The sequence below is a fragment of the Sciurus vulgaris genome (assembly GCF_902686455.1).
Source record: "Sciurus vulgaris genome assembly, chromosome: 16".
NCBI lineage: Eukaryota > Metazoa > Chordata > Mammalia > Rodentia > Sciuridae > Sciurus > Sciurus vulgaris.
In genome coordinates, this window is record NC_136477.1 from 32,540,331 (window position 1) to 32,561,001 (window position 20,671).

Below are 20,671 nucleotides of genomic sequence, written 5' to 3' on the forward strand. Positions count from 1 at the left end.
CAAGACCAACATGTTGATCACAAAACACTTTAGAAGATGCATAGGAGCAGAAATAGAAAATAGACATCCCATAGTTTCACAAGGGTCATTTACAATTTGACCTACAGCTTTAATTTATTGAATGTGAACAGAATTTTTTCAAAATTGGGTATGTAACATTTGTGGGTTTTTAAAAAATATTTTTAGTTGTAGATGAACACAATCCTTTATATTATTTATCTATTTTTATGTGGTGCTGAGGATCAAACCCAGTGCCCCATATGTGTGAAGCAAGCCCTTTACCACTGAGCCACAACCGCAGCCCACATTTGTGGGTGTTAAAATGTTTTCCCTGCTGGGTGTAGTGGCGCATGCCTGTAATCCCAGAGAGTCAGGTGGCTGAGGCTGGAGGATCAAGTTCAAGAAAAGCCTCAGCAACTTAGAAACCCTGTCTCACAACAAAAAGGGCTGGGGATGTAGCTCAGTGGTAAAGCACCCCTGGGTTCAATCCCCAGAACTAAGTACACACACACACACACACACACAAATGCTTCCCCTAAATTTTGGAAGCTGGGAATGCAGTCAAAAAGAGCACTTGTTTTTGCTTCTCTTATACTCCCTTCCTTTGGGACAGTGACTGGACTGTGCTCAATGCTCAGTGGTTTTCATATATTTATCTTTACTTATTTGTTTTGGATACCTGTGGTTAAAAAGCAAAACAAAACTAAAATCTTACACTTAAAACCTCATGTAAAACCTGCTCTGGCTGGTGGGGTGCAGGTGGAACTCATCAAATCCACCCTCCCAAGGGGCTCTGAAATCAGGATCACAAGACTTGCCGATCCAGTTCCAGCTCTAAAGTCAAAGACTCCACACAGTCGGCAGAAAGAGCACTGAAGACTAGGGCCCTGGGCGCTGCCGGCCTCGAGGCAGGCGCCCAGCAGCTCCCAAGCTTGCCTGCACATTACAGTCATCTGGGGATCTTTAATAACACCAGCGCCAGGCCACGTCTTAGACCAATTAAATCACAATCTCTAGAATGGAGCAGGCATGAACAGTTTTTGAGGCTCCCTAGATAATTCCAACAGGAGGACAAGTTTGCAAACCTTTGATTTAGCCTCTTCCAGCTTCAGTTTCCTCGTGAGTAAAAATGCTCCAGCACTCTCAGGATGGTTGTGAAGGATCACATATGAAAACTGTCTTGGTTATATTAACACTCAAAGATCACAGAGGATAATTATGGAGTCAGCTGACTTTGCATGATTATGATTCTGATCTTCTAGATGTATAGACAGGGAAACAAAGCCCCAAATGGGTTTACCAACCTTGCCATGGTCACCCAGCTAGTAGGAGACAGCCCAAATTCTAACCCATATGCTGTTCTGGCTCCAGAGCCCGAGCTCCAACTTTATGCTATGCCCCCTCCTTAGAGGGAGGGGGAAGAGAGAAGATAAGCAACAAACAAACATCACAATTAGACCTATCCCCCTCCAAGGCAGGAAAAGAAGCGGGATGTCTAACACATAAAATTATAGTCAGAAGTGATACAATGTAAAAATAACCCAGGGGAGGTGGAGAGAGAGAGGATGGGATGTAGATGAAGTAGGACTGACCAGGAAATTAATCATTCTGAAGCTGAGGGATGGGTACATTGGATTAGTGGTAGGGTTCTTCCTTTTTTTTTTTTTTTTTTTTTGGGAAATGTCCCATAATAAATACTGACACCCAATACATAGAAACCCATTTTCTATTCTACACACGTTACCGTTATCTCTTATGTAGCTGGGCTTGCCATTTCCAAATACTGGCACTGTGCCAGTTTGAGCAAGCTGTCCTCTTTCTCTTTTGGACTGTCCAACAAGCCTTCTAGGTGGTTCTGTGTAACACTGTCTCATCATCTGGTTGGTAAAGAAGCCCCAGCCTCATGGCACAGTACCTCCATACCATGCCCCTCCTCTACCTCACCATGTCTCTGCTCACATCTCCAAGGGGAGGGATATTCAAGAACACCACAGATGAGTCCATCTCAAGTCACTTCCGTCCAGCTGTCTGCAGCTGGAAGCCCAAGTTGCTGCTGAGAGCAACCTGAGGAATGGGCAGAAGGAAGTGAGCTCTCTGTTTGCCACACATATGGGCAGGACCGATGTATGGGCTCCTCTGTGGCTGAAAGTAACACACAGTATCCATCAGAGGTGGGCTTGACTTCTGGCACTCTCGTGTTTTCTCAAATGTACATTTTATTTATTTATTTATTTATTTATTTATTTATTTATTTATTTATTTATTTATTTATTTATTTTTGCGGTGCTGGGGATTGAACCCAGTGCCTTGTGCTTGCAAGGCAAGCACTCTACCGACTGAGCTAGTTCCCCAGCCCTCAAATGTACATTTTAAAAATTATTAATTTAATCATGAATAAGAAAGCACCAACTTTATTATTATCACCAGTCAGATGTAGCAAGCAGTGACCCAGGCCACCTATACAGTACAAGCAGTACCCAAAGCCATTGTGAAGGGCCCAAAATTGAACGTAAACCAAAAGACAGGAAAAGTCCCCATCACACCAAGTTGTAGAGATCATCCACTGATTGAATAAAACTTCCTTCAAACCCTCATTTCTGCCTAGGACTTCAGGTTTGTTGGCTGGGAAGTTCCTCAAGGAGCAGATGTATCCTGGATATTTAATGCTGGGCCTGATACATAATAGGTTTTGGAAAAGCCTTTGTGGAATGAGAAGTCTGAGATTGTGTGGTAAACCCCAAGAACAAAGGGAGCTCTTACCACTAGGGGGCACCATCACTCTCCATGACAGAATTTCTAAAAGCTGCTCAAGACTGTGCCATTTTTCTTCTTCCTGACAGAAGACACAGTGGGCCAAGATTCCTGAATCTACCATAATTAAAAATTAGCTGGTCCCAAAGGTCATTAAGATATCTGAAGGATCACAGTGCAATGATCAGATACATGGAAGTCACTGCTGATATGATATCACCTAACACCTACTCCATCTTCAAGTCTTGCCAACCACCAGTGCTACCTTTTTTGCCCTTTTTGGGGGGTACTGGGAATTGAACCCAGGAGTGCTTACCCACTGAGCCACATCCCTAGCCATTTTTTAAACTTTAATTTGAGACAGGGTCTTGCTAAGTTGCTGAGGCTGGCTTTGAACTTACGATCCTCCTGCCTCAGCCTCCCAAGCCGCTGGGATTACAGGTGTGTGCCACCGCGCCCAGTGCTGCTTTTCACAGCAAACTTCTTTCCCCAGCCCAGGGTCCCCCCAGAATCCCACATTGCATCTAGTAGTTGTCATGCCTCTCTGGTGTCTTAAATCTGGGACACTCCATTAGCTTTTCATTGTCTTTGATGACACTGGCATTTTGAAGAGTGTGGGCCTGTTGTTTTGTACCTCATTGCTTACTTTGGGCTTGTCTGACATTTCCTCATTTTAAAATTCAGATTACATAATATAATTTTTAAAAAATCACCTTCATATTCTGCTTCACTTTCAACATTTTGCTTAGCTGAACTCAAGAATGGTTGGTAACTAGGTCACTAGCATCAAGCATAGTCTAACACACAGAGAAGACAGAAGCAACCTTGGATAAACAAAAGCCAAAGGGAAAAAGATGTGACTTCTGAGCATTTGTCTGTCTTTACAAACCAAAAGGCCTAATGCACCCAACCCAAAAACTTTCCTATAGCAGACGGGGCTGGAGCAGGTAAACATCTTGCCAAAATATGCAGGTGGATACAAGGTTTAAATCAGGGACTGGAAATTAATTCCCAGGTTTATAGAATAATCGAATAATCAGTCATTTCCAACCAACTGGGAAAGGTTTATTGGCAAATAGGGTTGAGTTGGAACAGCTAGTTTTCTTTTTTGTTGGGTAAAAAGTAACTACATTGTTTCACAGGCTATATTAAATTTGCAGATGGATAAAAGAATTAACTATGAAAGAATAAACCATACATTACATACTAGTATGTATATGTATTGTGAATTATACTAGTCGGTACTAGTGTACATGTATAAATAAATTATTTTCTGGAAGGATATTTAGAAACTGCGAAGGAATTCCCTTTAGGAAGAGGGAATTTGATGAGAAATTACAATCTTAGCTTTTATTTTCCACCTTTTCCTACTGATTGAATTATTTTTTACCTGTGTCTGTATCACCTTTATAAATGCCAACCTACACAGGTGAGTAAGCCATTCTTGGTTTCTTCTGTTGGAGTTCAGAAAATGATACCCCCAAACTATGTCTCTGTGCACTTAAAAGTTAAAAGACCCAGGGATCAATGACACAGGGAGGGGCTTCCCTGCAATTCCCTCATCTACCCAAAGATAGGATCCGTCAAAAAGGAACACAGTTGCTTTCAAATCTCCTTACTGAAATGCCATTAACCACGGAAGATTAAGCTCATATCACAGAGGAGGAGACAGAAAATCAAACTCTACACCCACAGCTCAGGGGAACTTTATCCCAGGCCTCTGTCGGTTCTCTGGGCTCAGTCTCTCCCCTAAAAATCATTTACTCCCTCTCTAGAATTGCACCCCACCCCCCTCCTCTATGAAGAGGGTATTTAAGCCTCAACCATCTGGCCCTTCTTTGAGTTTCATATTTTGTATGGTTCCTAAGTGCACGTGCTCTTTAAAGCATTCACATTCTTTGTCTTATGTTAATTTATTGCCAGTATGTTTCGGCAAACTAGATTACCAAACCTTCAGAGGGAAAGTGTCAACTTCCCTATACTTTAAAAAAAAAATTTTTTTTAGTTGTTGATGGACCTTTATTTTAATCATCTATTTATATGTGTTGCTGAGCATCAAACCTAGTGCCTCACATATGCTAGGCAAGTTCTTTACCACTGAGCCACAACCCCAGTCCCCCTATACTTCTTAATTTGTTCAGCTATCTCAGCTGTTCAAAAAATGTTGCTCAAAAAAGTTTTAAATGTCCAAATATGGAATCACTGGTGGAATAAGATATAGCTATGAAGATGTATATTAATGGACTTTAAAAATTGTTACATATTAAGTGAATAAAGCAATTATAAAACAGAAGATGACTTAACAATAAACATAATAGTGTATATAAATAGAAAGTATAGAAGTATATATACCAAATTAAAATTAAACAAAATAAAGAATGGTTTTCTGGCTGGAGTTGCGGCTCAGTGGTAGAGCACTTGCCTGGCATGTGTGAGGTCCTGGGTTCAATACCCAGCAGCACATATAAATAAATAAAATAAGAGATCCATTGACAACTAAAAAAAAATTTAACAAAAATAAGAATGGTTTTCTTTTGATTGCCTCTGTTTTCCCTAATGATACAGTGAAATACCAACACATTAAAAAATAAAGGGCAAAATGCATTGAAACTCTAATTGCCTTGTCTATGAGCAAATGTGAGAATCTGCAGCTACGCTTTCCCAAGCGCCCCATCTCACTCAAGACAGCCCAGCCGCTCCCAGGCTTCCTTTTCCAATGACTCATGTCACTTGTGCATCTGACGAGGTAGAAGTGAGTTCTGTAGTGGCAGATAAAACTTTCACCTTTATAAGCAAAGCATCTAAAAATGCAATAATCTTCCTTTTCCAACAATGCATCCTTTAATATGGCCCACAGGCCCTTGAGAACCCTCAAAACCCTCTTCAAAGGAAATGAGAATTTTCACACCAGAGTGAGAATAATGTCTCCACTTCCTAATGTGTAAGAACAGAAAAAGCTCACTATTTCAGGACACAGGAGACCCAAATCCATGCCTGGGTTCTACACTAGCGTGTGACCTTGGGGCAGGTAACATTTTTTGAGACTTGGCTTATTCACCTGAAAATGGGGACCATTCCCACCCAGTTTTTGTTGTTGCTGTTGTTCTTATTGGAATGAGTGAGGACTCAGATACTACCATTTGTGAGCAAAGAAACAGTTGGATTTCTAAGGCAAGGGATCAGCACTGTGACTGTAGCCACCTGCTTCTTGGTACCAACAACTTTGCATTTCTGTGCCTAACCTTTGGGGTCACATGGCCTGACATACATTCTGGAGGTTGTTGAAAGACTTCAGTTCCACTGACTGTCCTGCTTACATAAAACCCCCACCACTGAATGTCACCATAGGAATAAGAGGCGAAGAGAAGAGTCCACTCTAGAAAACACCAGACATGGAAATGGTTTTGTTCAAGCGCCAACTGCCTGGCTCCCGGGGCCCTTCCTTTGGCAGCCCTTACCAATGGTGGTCTCACAGAACTTCTCCGCAGCCACCTCGCTGGCAATGTTGGCGCCCATCAGCACACTGATGTCAATGCCCATCTTCTCACGGATGATGTCAGAAATGAGTTTCAACCCCTCGGGGCCCTCGTCTATGCCCTATAGGGATATCGAGATGTTAGTGGGGGAACCACTCAGTTAAAGAGGCATGAGTAATTGCTTTATAAGTAATCTAGAGTCAGATAACCAATGGCATGCACGACTTGAAAACCCTACCTTAAGTACAAGAGAAAACGTACGTACTGCCTACGTGCTGCTTAAAGAATAAAACAAACATGTCCCCACCAGTCAGGTTAAGGACTAGGAGAGAGAGAGAGAGAGAGAGAGAGAGAGAGAGAAGGGAAAAGAAAGAGAAGGAAAGGAAAGGAAAGGAAAGGAAAGAGAGAGAGAGAGAGAGAGAAAGAGAGAGAGAGAGAGAGAGAGAGAGAGAGAGAGAGAGAGAGAGAGAAAGGAGGGAGGGAGAGGAAAGGGAAGGAAGGAAGAAAGAAAGAAAAGAACATAACATGACTAAAACCACATAAGTCCCCATGTGTCTCTCCCCAAGTTCATCCTCCACCTTCACCCTTCCCTCCCCCAAACTGAACCACCACCCTGAATGTTGGAGGTGTTGCTCCCTGCTTTTCCTTATCACTCTGTCACATGTAACTGCCCTAAGCAATTTTATGTCCTTATGCCTCCTTTTGAAAGTCTATAAATGGAATTGCACTGTTCACCTGGGATGTGCTGTTTTGTGCTACATTCTTACTTTAGAGCTGCATAAAGGTTCTGGTTCATTTCTGTTCACTGCTACATAGTATTCCAAAATGAATAGTCCATAATTCATTTATCCACTCTATTTCTGATTGACATGGGTTATTGCAGTTCACTTTCACAACATTCACCTATGAACACTCTGGGAGAGTCTCTTTAGGGAGTTCACGACTTCTTTTAATGTCCTGGACTCCACTGCATACATACGGTGAAGCTTACAGACTCATCTTCAGAATTTCACATGCATAAACCAAAATATATAAGATTACCTAGGGAGCCAATTACATAGAAATAGTTATCAAAAAATTTTTTGAAACTCCAAATCTGCAATCAAGTAATATATGCACTGTTTTATGAATGCACTTAGAAAAAGATGTCATGAAGGACTAATAATTATTATAATTTCCAAGAAGCAACAAGCATAAATGGCATCTTGGAAGATCCAAAACTATTTTGTAAAGTGATCTGAAAGTCCCTGTGACTTCAACTGACAACAGGGTCACAGGACCTGCTAACGGTACTGTTATGGAGACACTGGTTGTGTTCCATAAATGTCCATTTCAGTTAGAGGTTAAAATGAATAAAAATGCAAGATTCTCTTTCCACAATTAAGTGCATGAAGCTCTGGGGGTGATTTGAGGACTTCTCATTTAAAAAATTCCCTGCTTTATTTAGGACACATGCCTAGGAATGGTGATCAATATCCCAGCTAATGCAAAGTGGTGATTCTCAGGTGCAGGCTTAGCCCCAAAGTGGGTTACAGGTTGACAGGAGGGCCCTCACATCACTCTACTGCTCATCTGCTACAGTAGAAAGTAGCCTTGGACTTGACCTTGGCCTCAACTAGGCTTCTGAGGTGTTCTTTTTTTTTTTTTAAATCACCTTTTAGGCATCTTTAAAAATGCAAATGAAAAACTGAACACTGCCACCACCTTCCCTCCAGCTCCACATCTCAAGCAGAACAAGGAGGGAAAGAGACTTCCGGGTAACCAACGTCCAGCCATGCATTTCCGGCCTGGTGTGCTCACCAGTTACCTTGATGAGGGTGATCCCCAGGGCTTTCTTGGGCACTCTGCCGGTGATCTCATCGCAGATTTTGTGAATGAACTGGTGGGGGATGACAAACACCAGCAGGTCTGCATCCTGCACGGCCTCGCTGAGATTGGAGACGGCAACCTGCAGTCGTGAGGAGGAACAGTCACTCCTCTGCCTATCCAGGATGCTTTCCCTCCCTGTGCCTTTATATGGAGGACTGCGACCTTGCCTTTCTTTCCAGGAAAAGTGCCCCTAAATTTCCTTTTAAAAACTGCTCCTTAGATTTTATTTTATTATTATTATCATTTATTTTTTGGTACTGGGGGTTGCACTCGTGAATGCTCTACCACCAAGCTACACCCCCCCCCCCCCCGCCCTTTTTTAAATTTTTTGAGACAGGGTCTTGCGAAGTTGCCCAGGCTGGCTTTGAATTTGTGATCCTCTTGCCTCAGCCTCCCGAGTCGCTGGGATTACAGGGATTTGCCTGGCTACTGCTTGCATTTTAATGTGAAATTTTGGCAGATTTGGCCCCTCCCTTGCTGGGCGGTGGCGTCCTTAATGTGCACAAGCCCATCAAACGGAGCCAACAAGAAGCCAGCAGATGCTTGCTGGGGCTGTTGGGGAACAGCTGCTTCCTTCCTCTTTGGAGATGGCTATGGGTCTTTTCCTGGAACAGTGTGGAAAGCTGGTGTGAAGTCTGGAATGAATTTGACCATTTTAGAAATAGGAGAACCTAGGCCAAGAGGCTCCCGTGGGATGAAGCCAAGGCTGTGGAAGGCAGAGGAGAAAACGGGGCCTCGCTGGTATTTTTTAAGCCAATGCACCTGAAACCAGCCCTACCTGGATTTTTTTAGTTGCAAGAACCCAAACCTTCTGTCTTAGCTTAAGCTGGTTTGAACAGCAAACATGAAGGATCATTGCCCACAGAGCCACATCACAGCCCAAAGTTTAGCATTTAAAACTTGACTGGCTCGCCCACAGGCAGGGAAAGCCTTTCTTCTTCAAAGGGGTTGTCCAGATTGGTCATTTAGGTTCAGCAGCCACAAGTGACCAGGATTGATTACCAATGTTGGGTTCAGAAAATGATCCCCCCAAGTGAAGGTCTTAGAAGCAGCCTCAAAAGCAAAGTTTTTCCCTGACCTTTTCCTTCTTTCTTGTCTCTCACCACACCCCTCCCACCCATTCCCGATTGCCTAGTGTGGTGGCAGGCACTCCAGGAGGCTGAGGCGAGAGGAGGATTGCTGGAGCCCAGGAGCTCAGAGTCAGCCTGGGCAACATGGTGAGCCCCTGTCTCAAAAACAAAAACAAAAGCTCTTCCCAAGGCAAGTCACAGAAACCAGAATCCCTTTTTCCCCAAAGCCAGTCAGAAGACCTTAAAAATACTACTCTAACTCCCTGCTCCTTTCTGCCCTGGAGCTGGCCACAAAGAAATTCTTTGACTTACCTTATGACTGTAGGTTCATAAGACCCCATTCCAAAAAGGATCCTGCCCCAAATCAGGAAGGAATGCTACACAGAGGCCAAGAAGAACTGGAATAGACAGACCTGGCTGAATTCCATGCCTCCCCTTATTACTATTAGATTGCACCCCCTTTTTTGCCCAATCTCCCTGCTACCCCAATACTGAGGATTAAGCCCAAGGGCACTCTGAGGTTTTGTTTGTTTGTTTGTTTGTTGTTGTTGTTTTTCTTTTTCTTTCTTTTTTTTTTTTTTTTTTTTGTTGAGACAGGGTCTTACTAAATTGCCCACAGGCTGCCCTCAAATTTGTGATCCTCCTGCCTCAGCCTCCTGAGTAGCTAGGATTACAGGTGAGCACCATGGCACCCAGCTCATATCATATTTTTACATACATGACTGTTCATGCTTTACTGAACCTAAGGATGAAAATGTATAGTTTACCATGGCACTTCTGGTCTTCAATCTGTAATGTAAAATAAATTTGTTACACTTTTCTCTATTAGCCTATTGTTACAGGGGTGTCAGCCACGACCCTACAAGGTGAGCAGGAAATGGGTCACCCATCATCCTGTCCCTATAGCAACAATCCATCTGGTCAGTTCCCTTATACCTGGAGTTTCTACGCCTCCCACAAAGCCCTCAATAGCAAAGCTCATGCACTTGCCTATACCCCACCCTCAGCCTTTGCTACCACTCTGATTCCTCATTTCCCCTTAAGTTACTACCCTTGGTTAGGTGGAGGTTGACACTCCCTACTCTGCTTCTCACATGGAGCCTGATGGTCTGAAATCTAACTAAACATTTCTGCTTCTCTGGACCTCCTATTTCTTTACTTCCCATCCACCTCTAACACACACACATACACATACAACCCTCCCTTTCTTCCTTTTCAGGGATTTTCATCATGGTAAAATGGGAACGTCCCCATCAAAAAGAAAGACTGGGGAGCTGGGGATAGAGCTCAGTTGGTAGCGTGCTTGTCTCACAGGCACAAGGCCCTGGGTTCAACCCCCAGCACCGCAAAAAAAGAGAAGGGATGTAGGTCTGAAGTTCTGAGTCACATGCCTGCAACCAACCCGCTGTATAACCTCAGGCAATAACTTAGCTCCACTGACCTTTGTAACTTCCTATGTAAAATAAGAATTCCCTTTGCCACCTAGCTACTTCAAAACAGGTTATATAAACAATGGTGTTTTGAAACTACAAAGACCTGAACAAACAAAAGAGATCATTTAGGTTGGGCATGATGGTGCAGACCTGCAATCCCAGCAGCTAGGGAGGCTGGGGCTGGGGGAATCACAGGTTCAAGGCCAGCCTCAGCAACTTAGTAAGACCCTGTCTCAAAGTAAAAAATAACTGGGCATGCAGGCACAGGTCTGTAATCCCAGCAGCTCTGGAGCCTGAGGCAGGAGATCGCAGGTCCAAAGCCAGTCTCAGCAATTTAGTGAGGCTGTAAGCAACCTAGCAAGACCTTGTCTCTAAATAAAAAATAAAAAGGGCTGGGCCTAAGTGCCCCTGGATAATAATAATAATAATAATAATAATGTTATTATTATTATTTTTAAAAGGGCTGGAGATGTGGCTCAGTGGTAGAGTGCCTCTGGGTTCAATCCCTAGTACCACAAAAAAGAAAGAAAAAAAGAGAGAGAGAGATCATTCAGTAGAAAAATGTAGTTGCCTCCAATAAACCTGTAACTTTTAAGAAGTCAGCGCCTTCCCATACCCCTTGTTCAAAATTTTCTCAAGGAAGATGCCAGCTGATCAGGATTTCCTCCTGTCTCTTTTATTTCCCTCTTAAATAAATCAAATATGAATCTGCAGGTGGAAGAACCCTGAGGACAATACAACTGGGCTCAGCAGCATGTGAAGACGTTCTTCTGTTCCCTTGGTGGGACAATCAGGTTGAATCTACAGAGTCATGAGCAACGCAACACAAGCTGTGTTTGTATGGTATGCGGGGCACTCACGAACACCATGGCTCTTACGCAGCCTCACGATTGGTGCTCTTCAGCTAAGAAAGGAGAGTCTGAATCTCATTGTTCAGAATAAAACCTTTCACTGTCCTGCACTCTGCCTTCTGCTCTGAAAATCCTCAAGCTGCTGCTTTGGACAAGTTGACTGCCAAAAATTTTTCTAAGGATGTCCATTGCTAAAGACCCTGAAAGATATTAGGAACAACAACCCAGAACCACAGAGCTTGCCTGTCAATGGCAAGCAGGACAAATAAATCAGAACGAAGATATCAGGGCTGTTGCTTAATGCCCAGATTTTCAGGAGTCCAGTGCTCTCAGTACAAGTTAATAGAAACTTCGCTATGAACAAAAATCACTGAAAACAAGCTAGATACAGTGGCACACACCTGGAATCCCAGCCACTTGAGAGGCTGAAGCAGGAGGATCATGAGTTCAAGGCCAGCCTCCACAACTTAGCAAGGCCCTAAGCAACTTGGTGAGACCCTGTCTCTAAATCAAAAATAAAAAGGGCTGGGGGATGTAGCTCAATGGTAAAGTCATCCTGATTTCAATACTGGGTACCAAAAAAGAAAAAGAAAAATTAAAGGGCTGGGTGTAGTTTAGGATTAAATTGTCCCTGAGTTCAATTTCTAGTTTTGAAAAAATAATAACTGAAAACATACTGATAACGTCTGTGTGGACAAGTCTGACCTTACTTTTGTATCCTTTGGAGAGTTATACTGTATATTGTGCACTCAATAAGCTCCTCCGCATTATCAACATGTTACGTGCAGCCATCAGAGCGGGTAAGAGATATCCCCCTTCCTAGAAGGTGAACCTTCTGACCCTCCCTAGATGCTACTTTATGGCCTTTAAAGCTGAGTTTAAAAGCCTCTCCATTCATTTATAACTAGAAACAGATGCACTGGATCAAATTTGGAGGGGGGGGGGAGTGTATGTAGGAAAATAAGAACTATTCACCATCCCAGAAACTAGAAATAATCACTCTCAATATTTTGGTACATTTCTGTCCAGGGCTTTTTGAGCCTATAGAAATATCTGAAAATATGGAAGTAAAGTGACAGGCTTATATATTTTTAAATATAGTATTATGAGATTTCTGCTCTCATTCAGATGAGTATTTTTCTCCCCAAATCCATGATCATAATGATGGATAAATAATGATAACCCATAGAAGAGATACTAAGGTTGTCATCATTTTTATCTGACTTCTTAAAACCATTAAAATTATTTCTAGTTCAAGTCTGTTTGAATCTACCTGCAGACACAGTTTTTTTTTTTTTTGTTTTGTTTTTTGGTACCAGGGATTGAACTCAGGGGCACTTGACACTGACCAACCTCCCCAGCCCTATTTTATATTTTATTTAGAGACAGGGTCTCACTGAGTTGCTTAGTGCCTCACTGTTGCTGAGGCTGGCTTTGAACTTGCAGTCCTCCTGCCTCAGCCTCCTGAGCTGCTGGGATTACAGGCATGCACCACCGCATCCGGCTGCAGACAGTTTTGATAGCTAACAAAAGTGGCACAGTTAAGCTCCATCCTAGCTAGCATTGTTTGAACAGGATTGTGACTTCCCTTCTAACCCCACATTCAACAAGTGGAACAATCTCCTGATTTTCTCACCTGCTCACCCTGGTTGCCTCTCTTTCTGCAATCTTTGCTAAGAGTGAAACGGACTAATATTCCTCCCTAAACTGTGTTGCCCAGAGAGATTGGCCAGGTTAAAGACATTACTTTCCCATTCGTTCCTTGCAATTGATTGAAATAAATTCAATTCAATTTCTGAGATGCTTTAAAAAAAAGTGGCACAGTTAAAATGGTCTGACTGCCATGGGCTAGGTGAGAAAGTTTGGTCAACCAGTTTGCTGATTATACCCGAGCAAACTCACCCACATCCTTGGGAAACAAGTATTCAGATTAAATATGATACTATGAGTAAAACATAGCAAAGTAGTACTGGGGCATGGCAGAGGCTCAAAAATATTCTAATTTCCTTCTGTTCTCCTAACTTCACTTTTTTTTTTTTTTTTTTCTTGGTGGTGCTGGGGATTGAATCCAGGGCCTTGTGCATGCTAGGCAAGCAATCTAGCAACTGAGCTATATCCCCAGCCCCTAACCTTGGACCTCAGGTAAAACGCATGTCCTTGGATCTACATGCAAAAAATTTATCCTCAGGCATGCAACCTCATCTGATGATTCTTAAATGCCAACCTGTTTTGTACACCTATGGTTCTCAGCACACGACCCCTAGACCACCTGCAACTTGGAAATGCAAATTCATGGGCCTGACACCCAGTAAACCAGAAACTCTAGAAAAGGGCTCAGGAGTCCCCGTTAAGCTATCCAGATGATTCTGATGAACAATGAAATTTGAATAACACTACTGTTATGGTTTGGATGTGAGGTGTCCCCCCAGAAGCTCACGTGTGAGCCAATGCAAGAAGGTTCAGAGGAGAAATGATTGGGTTATGAGAGCCTTAACACAATCAATGAATTAATTCTTTGATTGAGATTAACTGAGTGGTAATTGAAGTGGTAGGGTGTGGCTGGAGGAGGTGGGAACTGGGGTGTGGCTTTGGGGTCTATATTTGTATCTGGCAAGTAGAGACCTCTCTCTCTCTGCTTCCTAATCAATGTGTGAGCTGCTGTCCTCTCCCACACATTCTGCAGCGATGTTCAGCCTCAACTCGAGCCCTGAGGAATGGAGCCTGCTGTCCATGAACTGAGACCTCTGAAACCGTGAGCCCCCAAATAAACTTTTCCTCCCCTAAAATTGTTATGGTCAGATCTTTGAGTCACAGCAGTGAAAAAGCTAACTAAAACAACTACTAACAACTTCTACTCTAGTAAAAATAAAAAAGGTAAATCCAGGGAGGAAAATAAATAACACTGTGACTTTCCACTGAACTGATATTCCAATTCTCAGAAGTTCTTCAGTTAAAATTAACAGATATTATCCCAACCGTATTACCCATAAGTAAATGGCTAGTTTAAAAAAAAAAAAAAAAAAAAGATCTTGGAATAATTTATTTCCCATGAGATACCACCTAAAACATCAAAACAAAACTCTTCATCCTGGTTTGTACTTCTTCACCATTTCCACAATCCCTAGCATTTAGTCAGACCACAAAAAATGTCTGGACTATTATTCTAGGTGCTAAGGAAACATCAGTGAATGTAAACCTTTGCAAGAAACCATACCTAAAGTGTTAACAGGCCAGAAAAAAGTGTCAATTGGACTTCAAAATATAAAAGTTTTGTGCTTCAAAGGATACCCTCAAGCAAGTGACAAGACAACTCAGATAAGAGAGAAAGTACTGTGAATCATATCTGAAAAGGGACTTGTATCTGGATTACATGAAGAATTCTTACAACTCAATAATAAAAAGTCAATCCAATTTTAAGCCGGGCACAATGGCTCACGCCTGTAATACTAGCAGCTTGGGAGGCTGAGAAAGGAGGATCGAGAATTCAAAGCCAGCCTCAGCAACTTAGCAAAGCTTAGCAAGACCCAGTCACAAAATAAAAAAATAAAAAGGGCTGGGGATGTAGCTCAGTGCTTAAGCAACCCTGGGTTCAATCCCTGATACAAAAAAATGAAAAATAAAAAAAGACAATCCAATTTTATAAATGGGCAAAGGCTCTGAATATACACTCCTCTAAAGGTACACCAAGAAGCACATGGAAAGATGCTCAATATTGCTGGGTGTCTCAGCACTCGGGAGGCTGGGACAGGAGGATTGCAAGTTCAAAGCCAGCCTCAGCAATGGTGAGGTGCTAAGCAACTCAGTGAGACCCTGTCTCTAAATAAAATACAAAATAGGGCTGGGGATGTGGCTCAATAGTAGAGTGCCCCTGAGTTCAATCCCCAGAACAAAAAAAAAAAAAAAAAAAAAAAGATACTCAATATTGTCAGTCATCAGGCACATGAAAACCAAAATCATTAATGAGATACTATGTCACACCTACTAGGATAGCTAGGACTAAAAGGCCGGATAATAACAAATGCTGATGAGGATGCAGAGAAATGAGAACTCCTGTATACCACTGTGGACATGCAAAATGGTAATGCCACTTTGTAAAACAGTCTGGCAGTTCCTTAAAAAGTTAAACACAGAACAACTATATGACCCCAAAACTCCTAGGTATATGCTCAAAAGCACTGAAAACATATGTTCCCACAAAATATTATACATCAAGTTTCATGACAGCATTATGCATATTAGCCAACAACTGGAAACTACTCGAAGGTCTGTCAACTAATGACAGGATAAACAAAATATGGTATTGTCACGGCCTGAGTGCTTGTCCCCCAGAATTTGTGAGTTGGAAGTTGGACTCCTAATGCAGTGATATTGGGAGTCAGGCCTAGTGAGAGGTGCCCGGGCCATGGGGACAGAGCCCTCTGCATCAGAGTACTATTGTTATCATGGGAGTGAATTAGTTCCTGCAAAAAAGGGTTGTTACACAGAGAGTCTGCCCTCAAGCTTTGTCTCTTACACACACTTCTGCCATGTTATGATGCAGCATGAAGACCCTCACCAGATGCTCCCACTGTGCCTTTGGACTTCCCAGAACCATGAGCTAAAAACTTCTTTAAAAATTACCTCATCTCTAATATTCTGTTGTAACAACCAAAAATGGACTAAGACACATATCATAGGATAGTATTCACACCTAAAAAAGGAATAAAGTACTGACTGACAACATGCTACAACACAGGCGAACCTTGAAAACAGGCTAAGTGAGAGAAGCTAGTCACACAAGGCCACACGATGCATGATGTCATTTATATGAAATGTGAAGACTAAGCAAATGAGGCTGGGCATGGAGCTCAGTGGTAAAGTGCTGGCCTAGCACATGTGAAGCCTGGATTCAATTCCCAGTATGGCAAAAAAAAAAAAAAAAAAAAAAAGCAAATCTGTAGTGATAGAAAGTAGATTAGCAGTTGCCCAGGGCTGGGAAGCCACAGGGGCCAATCAGAGGTAACTATAGGTTTCTTTTCAGTGCGATGAAAATGTTTAAAAATTGACTAGAGTAATGGTTGCTCAACAATGTGAATATACTAGAAACCACTGAAATGAATGGCTTGTGGATTGCAACTCAGCAGAGCAGTTAAAAAAAAAAAGCTGGCAAAGCTTAGAAGACAAAGATGAGAGGCAATGACAACTGCATTTCATAAAGGACGCTGTAATCATAAATCCTGGTGTCACACTGACGCAGTTGAAGCCGGAGCATGAAAGCTGAAGAGCCCTGTACCTGGATGAGCTCTAAACACAGGCTCTGGATAGAGAGCCATAAAATAGGATCAACAATTTGTGTCTTGCAGTGACAGGAAGTAGGTATTCTCTCCATTCAGGTCTAAGGGGAAATCACACACTCAGACTGGCCCAGCTTCCAGGGAGCAGGCGATGCCATGGGGAAGAGAAGGTGCCTCTGGGGACAGGGTCAGTTATGAGTATGGGCCTGGGGGAGGGCGAGGTGGGCAGCAACCTGGGGGCTCCAAGCTAAAAGGGCTCACAATCTCAGGCCCGCTCATTAACTTACAGATATCATAAATAGCAATCCTGTGTTGATGGAAATGCACATCTCATCCTTCGATTTGCAAGAACAAAAAAGGTTAAAAACAAGTCTTTTATGGAGTAAAGTCTGTGCATTCCCTGTGACCCTGGGATTCTGCAACTAGGCATGTGCAGGTAGTGCCCGGGAGCATTCTCCACTGTTCCCAAAGGCACTGTCCATAACAGCAAAAAGTCAGAAACCACACCGTGTCCACTGCAGAGAACACATATGTTCATTTCCTTGAGCCTACAAGCCTTTGGACATCAGTAGGATTCTGGGAATAGACTTTTTCTCCTTTCTCTCTGTCCTCTGTCCACACCTAGGGACCTGAGGCAGTTGGAGTCAGGGGGTGTGGGGCCAGGCTGTCCACAGGGATGGTGGCCTTGCTCCTCTGTGGGGTCTCCTCCCTCCCGTTCTTCCTATTCACAGTATAGGCTCTGACTTCACAGAGTCGCTTCCCCCAGCATGCCTTCAGCATCAAGTGGAGGAAAAGCACCAGGCTAGGCACCGTGGATACCTAGAGAGTTAGACCCAGAAAGTCAGGACCACATGCGGAGGCAGGTGGAGGGGGACAGGCAGGTACAGGTGGACTGGCAGAAAGCTGAGTCGGGGGAACATAGCATGAGGCACATGCATTGCAAAAAGGTAGGAGCAATTGAGCAACATGAAAAAAGGGAAGGTCAAGAGAATTTCTAAGCCCAGGATGGATTAGTGATGACCCTGATGCCTTCTGTTGCTGTCCCTTTTATTCTTTCTATCAGATGCTTAACTTCCAAATTCATAGTCCTAGGGACCCTTCCTCCCTGCACCACCAATAACTGCAGGGAAATGCTAGTTCACCCTAGTTCAATGACATAGAAGAGAAAGTTGTCATTGCCTAGAAGGTCAGCAGGCTCAGCAACGAATCCACCGGGAAGCAGATCCAAGGCTGGCCCCAGCTCATGACCTTGGGCAAGTTCATCTGCCCGAGTCTTCGTTTCCTCCGCTCCACAACAGTAATCATCAGCATAATTGGAAAACTAACAGCACCCACCTAAGAGGGCCCTTAAGAAGATTAAATGAGACAGTCTATGCTCGGCACAGTGCTTGACACCTATGAACACTGTATAATTAAAAGCCAAATAAAAATCTTCAGTAAGCAGGCCTGGGCACCTCCAATGTCCCCACATTTATTAGTTTACGGATCGGTCTCCCCTGCTCAATTCCTTGAGGAAAGTAATGTCATCCTCTTCCCCTTTCTGGGCCCACACCCAACCCCGCTCTGCACACACAGGACATGTTCATGAAGGACTGGTGAGTGGAAACACAGCAAAGGAGACTTCATTAACACAGGAGATGGCTTCTCAGGTAAGTCACAGGAATCGGGCAGCCACAGCTGTCTGGTTTTCAAAGACTACCACAGGAAGCCACCGAGGGTGAATCTGGCCACAGAAGAAGTTCATAAACTCCCTCCAGCACGCAGGCACCAGGGTGTGCCCCCTTTCCACTTGCCCCGAAACCAACAAGAATTAGGACAGGAAATAACCTGTATTTTTCTCTCCCCAACCTAATAAGCTTGAATTTTAAACTATCGGTCTTACACTTTCTCATTTTCTTCTATCTTCATCTGTAATTTAGGCCTCAACCCTGATTTTAATTACAGACCAGTGCATTAGCTGCCCTGGCGAGCTGAGCAAAGTCGAGTGCACTTAGCAAGGGTACATCAGGAGCTACAGGAACACCAACAGCCAGAGGCAAAGGTGCTAATCTAGCTCTGATGTGACCCGCACTTTGAACACCAAGGAAGAAGTTTATTATGGACTGTACCTTTTTTTTTTTTTTTTTTTCCCCAGCCACAAATAGCTTTATTGATGAATTCAACCAAATCCTTAGAGAAGAAATAATATGCAAAATCTTCTGGATAACTGAAGAAGGGGAAATATGTCTAAACTCAATTAGGTTACCCTCATACCAAAACCAGGCAAAAACATGACAAGAAAAGAAACTAAAGACCAATATTTCTTGTGGATATAGATGCAAAAAGTTCTTAATAATGTTGTAGAAAATTAAATTTAATATTAAAAGGATAAGATATTATATACCCAAGTGAGATTTGGTCCAGTAATTCAGGGTTGGTTTAATATTTAAAAATCAATTTAATTTGATGGACTGTACTTTGGAACCCTGCAAACTCGTATGTTGACATCCTAACCCCCAGGACCTCAGAATGTGCTTGGAAACAGTGTCTTTAAGGAGGTAATGAACTCCAAATGTTGTCTACATGGTAAGAGCTAATTTAATAGGACTGCTGTCTTCATAGGAAGAGGCAGTTATAACAGGTCAGGGAGAGGACAGCCATTGACAAGCCAAGGAGACACTAGAAGAAACAAACCCTGCCCGCACCGTGACCTCAAATTTTAAGTTGCCAGTATTGTAAGAAAATAAATTTCAGCCAGGTGTGGTGGTGCATGCTTGTAATCCCAGCGGCTCGGGAGGCTGAAGCAGGAGGATGGAGGTCAAAGTCAGACTCATCAACTTAGCAAGACCCTGTCTCAAAATAAAACATAAATACAGGATAGAGATGTGACTTGGAGGTAAAGTGCCCCTCGGTTCACTCCCTGGTACTAAAATAAAAAATAAGTAAATTAATTAATTAGTTTCAGGTCTGTGGCACTTTGGTATGCCAGACCTAGCGAACTAATACATAGCCCGTTCTCAAAGTCAAAAGCACCAATACTAATCAAGTAATTTGTCATAGAAAAGAACTGGGAGAATGGGAAGTAGCTTCCCCATATCTAGGTCCCAAGTACTGCTCACTCAGACACAACCTGCAGAATGAATCAAATGTACTTTTCTTTTTTTTTTTCCGGTGGTGCTGGGGATTGAACCCAGGGCCTTGTGCATGCGAGACAGGCACTCTACCAACTGAGCTATTTCCCCAGCCCTCAAATGTACTTTTCATCCCAAAGTCTTACCACATTTTCTGGCAGCTTGTGTCCAGGGAGATATTTAACATTTTCGTGGTCATTATTTATGATGTCTGTCAGTTTTCTCCCATTGACTGTTTCCTCAAAGACCCACATCTTGACTGTGGAGGCAAACTTCTGCAGTTTCTTGACATTATTACCAATTATTTTTGCAACAGCTGAACCCCTACGAAAGAAAACATGGAAAAGAAAGAAAATATTACATTCATTGAGCAGATGAGACAAAGCATTCAATAAAATTCAGAAGACCTGTGTTTTGATTGTGACTCAAGCACTAAGCTTGTGCAAGACGGGATGTGTTTTGGCCTCAAGCCACTTGAAACTTAGCAGTTCTCATCAGGAAAGACCACCCCTGAGATCAGGAAAGCCCCAGAATTTGGTACAAGGTCAAAAAGCACCACCCCTTGAAACTAGTTAAGAACCAAACTATCTTGGAACAGTGTCACAAGTAGAAGAGAAATCGACCTGAAAGCATGAACTTGACCCCAGAGGGTTTCTGAAGCCTCCAAGGAAACGAGGCCATATTTCAAACTCATCAAGGAGATTAAAATGTAGCCACTATAAAATAAACTGTGTTCCCATGAACTGCAACAGGCCCAAGGCAGAATCCTAAAGGCAAGACAAGAACCTGAGTGGATTCCAGAAAAGGAGCAAAGTAAGATTGTAGGGCCCAGATCCCC

General features: G+C 42.9%; 1 protein-coding gene across 1 annotated transcript in view; it reads right to left on the minus strand.

Moving 5' to 3' along the window:
• GPD1L (glycerol-3-phosphate dehydrogenase 1 like) overlaps positions 1-20,671 on the minus strand; it is a 54,477-nt gene that overhangs the window by 16,771 nt on the left and 17,035 nt on the right. The window contains exons 2-4 of the mRNA XM_079114009.1: positions 19,980-20,157; positions 8,035-8,175; positions 6,210-6,348 (exon numbers count right to left, since the gene is read on the minus strand). Of these exons, the coding sequence (XP_078970135.1) occupies positions 6,210-6,348; positions 8,035-8,175; positions 19,980-20,157 (458 nt within the window). The remainder of the gene's footprint in view (positions 1-6,209; positions 6,349-8,034; positions 8,176-19,979; positions 20,158-20,671) is intronic.